The sequence below is a fragment of the Cynoglossus semilaevis genome, chromosome 7 (assembly GCF_000523025.1).
Source record: "Cynoglossus semilaevis isolate Cse_v1.0 chromosome 7, Cse_v1.0, whole genome shotgun sequence".
Lineage (NCBI taxonomy): Eukaryota > Metazoa > Chordata > Actinopteri > Pleuronectiformes > Cynoglossidae > Cynoglossus > Cynoglossus semilaevis.
This window is the reverse complement of record NC_024313.1, coordinates 13,218,877-13,223,264: the sequence shown is the minus strand read 5'-3', so window position 1 is coordinate 13,223,264 and position 4,388 is coordinate 13,218,877. Positions and strand designations below refer to the sequence as shown.

At 55.5% G+C, this 4,388-nt stretch overlaps 2 protein-coding genes across 2 annotated transcripts in view; both read right to left on the bottom strand.

Moving 5' to 3' along the window:
* insm1a (insulinoma-associated 1a) overlaps positions 1-995 on the bottom strand; it is a 3,139-nt gene extending 2,144 nt beyond the window's left edge. The window contains 2 exon segments of the mRNA XM_025056819.1: positions 41-672; positions 674-995. Of these exon segments, the coding sequence (XP_024912587.1) occupies positions 41-672; positions 674-830 (789 nt within the window). The 5' untranslated portion in view covers positions 831-995.
* Positions 996-1,055: 60 nt separating this feature from the next.
* Positions 1,056-4,387, bottom strand: LOC103381316 (cilia- and flagella-associated protein 61-like; the record flags this gene model as incomplete). Its single annotated transcript, XM_025057068.1, has 10 exons — positions 1,056-1,386; positions 1,476-1,569; positions 1,699-1,904; positions 2,033-2,133; positions 2,237-2,561; positions 2,640-2,941; positions 3,327-3,483; positions 3,572-3,740; positions 3,818-3,910; positions 4,323-4,387. Coding segments are annotated over 10 exons (1,632 nt in total), but the record flags the coding sequence as incomplete, so codon positions are not given.
* Position 4,388: the final 1 nt, after the last annotated feature.

The following is a 4,388-nucleotide window of genomic DNA, read 5'->3' as shown; positions in this document are numbered from 1 at the left end:
CGCCGGCCGCTGCCGCCGCCTTGTCGCCTTCTGCCGCCACGCTCTGCTGCTGCCTGGGTTTGTGCCAGCGACGGTGCGACGCCAGGTTGGCGGGACAGCTGAAGACCTTGTCGCAGTCTGGACAGCGGTAGTCCACGCGGACGATCCTGGAACATCTGTGCTGCGCCAGCGACAACGGGTCCGCGTACGCTTCACGGCAGAGCTGGCACACGAACTCACCGAGGGGCTGGTCCTTGCACTTCCGGTCCATCGGCAGCTCTTTGATTCTCAGGCCAAGTACCGGTGATGTGGTGACGTCATCTTCAAAGTGCAGTTTCCGAATAGTTTTGGCTTTTCTGGCCGCGGTTCTGCCACACGGCCGCCGGGTGCCGCTGGAAGATGAAGAGGAGCAGCAGGAGGAGGAGCAGGAGGAGGAGGATAATGATGATGTGGTGCAGCCTCGGCTGCTGGTGCGGGAGCAAAACTTCAGGTCCACCGGGGAGAAGAGTGTCGGAAAAGACTCCGCGGACACCGGGGAGTCGAGGCAGGAGCGGCCGTGGTCGCGGCTCCCGGGGCTCGGACTGCACAGAGTCTGGTTCACCAAGTAACGGCCCGGTCTGAGGTCAGACTCCGGGGCGGAGACTCCGCAGGTCAGCGTCGGCGTGTCCGCGCGCACCGGCACTAAGCGGAGAGACGCGGCTGCCGCGCGCGCGNNNCTCCTCTCCGGCTGCTGCCTGCTGTGGCTGCGGTGGTGGCTGCTGCTGCTGCTGCTGCTGCTGCTCCTCACAGCGGAGCCGGTAGGAGACCGGGACCAACTTTCTGTTTCTTTTGACCAGAAATCCTCTGGGCATGATGGAGCTGAAGGTCTGAGCGGAGAGGAGAACAGGTGGAACATCTGACACCTCCTCTCTGCTCCTCAGAGCTGCTCTCTGCTTTTTAATGCCTCATGATGACAACATGCCCCCCCCCCCAAGCTGCCCCCCCCAGCAATCCCTCCTATCTATTGACTCATCTCTGACCAATCAGCATCAGTGGAGCTCCACAGGGGACGGAGATGACAACAGAAGGATGGAGAATCAGGAGGAGGAGGAGGAGCAGGAGGAGGAGGAGGAGGAGGAGGAGTTACAAAGCAGATGTACCTGAGGCTGCAGCCTCACCCTCGTCTCCCCTGCTGCACACACTTCACAGACACACACACACACACACACACCTGCTTTTATAGTCTGGTGACTTTCTTTGGATGATGTTGATGAAGGTGATGATGATGATGATGACGCTGTGATGACGTCACAGCTGAGGCCGGCAGGCGAACATAGGCAGCAGGTTCCTGTTGTACTTCAGATACTTGACTGCTCTTCTTCTCAGAGCATCATCATCGTCGCCCAGCTGCTGCTGTGACCCGGCCTCCTGCAGGGGGAGACACTGAGTCTGAGCAGAAGCACATTTGAAAAGGTTTTTTGTTTTGGTTTTTTTTTACCAGAAGAAAACAGTGAAACCTGGACCTTGTCTGCGTTCATCTGCTGGAGCTCCTGCTGCAGGTCTGAGAATCTGTCGTGGAAGACAGGGAGACAGCTGCTGTGTGTGAAGAAGCTGCACACACACACACACACACACACACACACACACAGATGTCAACAGAGCTTTGGTTTTCTTAAAGTTTTTATTTATTCATTTATTTTTGGTCCACTGCTGCCACCTGTTGGACAGGGAGAGTCTCACCTGTACAGGTCCTGGACCTGGTTCTGGTGGTAGCGGGTCAGCAGTCGTCCCAGCAGCTGCTGATGTTTTCCGTACAGACTCAGGTAGTTGGAGACAGGGAAAGGTTTTAGGGAGAAGCAGGTGAGTGTCTCCACCTGCTGGTGGATGTCCAGGTGCAAACAGAAATAGTTCCCTGTCTCCACTCCTCCTGTCACCATCACTCTCTCCTGAGAACCAAAAACAAAGTCCCATATCCACAAACCTTTGGCTAGCCTTTAGGTCTGTGAGCAGCTGCAGGTTAGCAGGTTAGCAGGTTAGCAGGTTAGCAGGTTAGCAGTGAGCTAGCTGGACTTACCTCTGACGGTGGACCAACCTGTGGAGCCGTCCAGGCCGGAGGCTCAGATGGAGACGGTTTCCTGAAGTGCAGGTAGTGATGCCCCCCAGGAAGGGTTCCCCCTGAGCAGAGACACGTTAGCTAACGTTAGCTAACTCTGTAACCACCGGGTCAGACCGGGTCAGACCACAGTGACACGTTGACCTTTTGTACCCCCTCCCCCACCTTGAATCTTGGCCTCTCTGTAAAGCGGCACCAGACGTTGATCAGCAGGAGGTCTGTGGTCCAATTCCCACGTCGGGTCGATGATGCCCAGGATCCTGTCTGCCAGGTTCCGACCCACCTCCTTGGAGTTGAAGCTGCCATGTTCCCACTCGTCGGTGTGGTAACGGCGGCAGAACTTAGTGGCGGGTCCGGCGGCGAAGATGGCCGGGTCATTGGTGCCGAACTGGGCGTCTATGACGATCCTGCTGTCAAAGGTCAGGAAGGAGGTGCTGACGGCCCTGAAGGCGTCGTAGTCGACTCCTCGGTTGGAGAGGTTGATGAAGAGCTGAGGGAGGAAGATGATGTCATCAAGCGACAACCAATGAAATCAATAACCACTGTTGTTGTTATAGAAGCCGCTCACTCCACAGAGCAGACGCAGATCCTTTGAGTCGTCCCTGCTGAAGGTCGCCGAGGTCACGGGGTCAAGGTGATGGTCACCATCGTTGATCCGGGTCAGCACAAAATCACTGTGGACTCGAACCTCTGCCCTCTCCAACTCTGAGGCCACAGCTCTATCCACGGCCCGGTCACCGAAGCAGGAAGCGCCAGTGTTCCCAGGAGGCGTGAGGACCAGGTGAATACGCGACCCACGGACGCCAAGACCCAACAGCGCCCCCACGGTGGTGTACACGTCCAGACTGTTGCCGTAAACGACAGCGTCTTCTGAACAGGGGTTAAAAAAGGCAGACGGTTGTTACAGTGTCGCTAACTGTTAGCCAAAACAAAAAGTACAACAGGCTAAAGATAGCGTCAATAAAAAGCTAAACGTTAGCCAAAAAGGAAAAAGCCAATATAGCTAAAGGTCAACACAGACTCCCTAAAGGTTAGCCACAAAAAACAGCTAACAACTAGAACTAACAACTAACTATTACTAGCTTGAAAAAAGTATCTAAAAAAACAAACAAAAAACTAAAAGAAACTAAAGGAGTTTGTTTCTACAGAGTAGCTAACGGTTCTGTATAGCTAACTGTTCTGTATAGCTAACTGTTCTGTATAGCTAACTGTTCGCAAACTCACAAAATAAAAACTAGCTCAGAGCTAGCCTCACCCTGACGCTCCACAAAGTTCTGCAGCAGCCAGCGTCGGAGCGCGTCACAGTCCTGGGGGGCGTTGAGAGTGAAGAGGTTGGAAGGGGCGGGGCCAGGGTGTCTCCAACGCCGAGTGGGCGGAGTCTGTGAGGAACCACTTCCAGCTCTGCTGGGCATCTACACCATCACACGACGTGAGGAGTCACACAGTTAGGTCAGAGGTCAGGAGCTGAGGTCAGGGGTCAGGGGTTCAGTGAGACCACACCTGGTACTGAAGTCCAGGACAGAGCAGCAGGAAGTCGTAGGGAACCTTCCTGCCGCTGGACACCAGCACACGTTTGGACTTCCTGTCAATCTTCACCATCTTGTCCGTCACCACGGTAACGCACGAACGCAGAGGAAGCAGCGCCAGGTCTGTGCTGCTGTGGGCGTGGCTGACCACAGCACACGGCCATTTTGTTAGGTACAGGATGTGTCGACCACCGTGAACTCACTACTGCCGTTGGCTCACCTGGTGGACAGAAAGCCCGGGTCCTGGTGACTGGACCGTGTGGGGAACCCATGGGTGGAGACCAGGGTCAGGGTGCAGAACCTCAGGTGAGGACTAGGAGGAAACCATGGACACAGAGGGAACAGTTGTACAGATGAACCACCAGACAGCAGGGGGCGCTTTGGTACCTAACCCTCCATGATAGGAGGAGTCTGTGTGTCTGTGTGTCAGGATGATTGACAGGTGACAGCCACGTCACATGACTGACGTGGACTTTGGTTCAGGAGAGTCTGAACTTTGACCCCCGTCCTTTATGTTGACCTCTACTGTCGTCTTAGAGTCAAACTCAGGGGGGGGGGGGTCATCTCTCTGACCCCTCCTCTGACTGTAAGAGGGAGAAGGAGGAGCAGGAGCAGTAAAAGGAGGAGCAGGAGTCACACAGCTGAATAAACTGACCACAGGGGGCAGTAGAGGTGTCTCACCGACCTGCTGTCTGGACTCTGGGGTAAAAATGCTAACAACCCACCAGGTGCACAGCACCTCCAGGAAGGACAGCCCCGTGTCTGACGCCCCCACCACCACCACCTGGGCA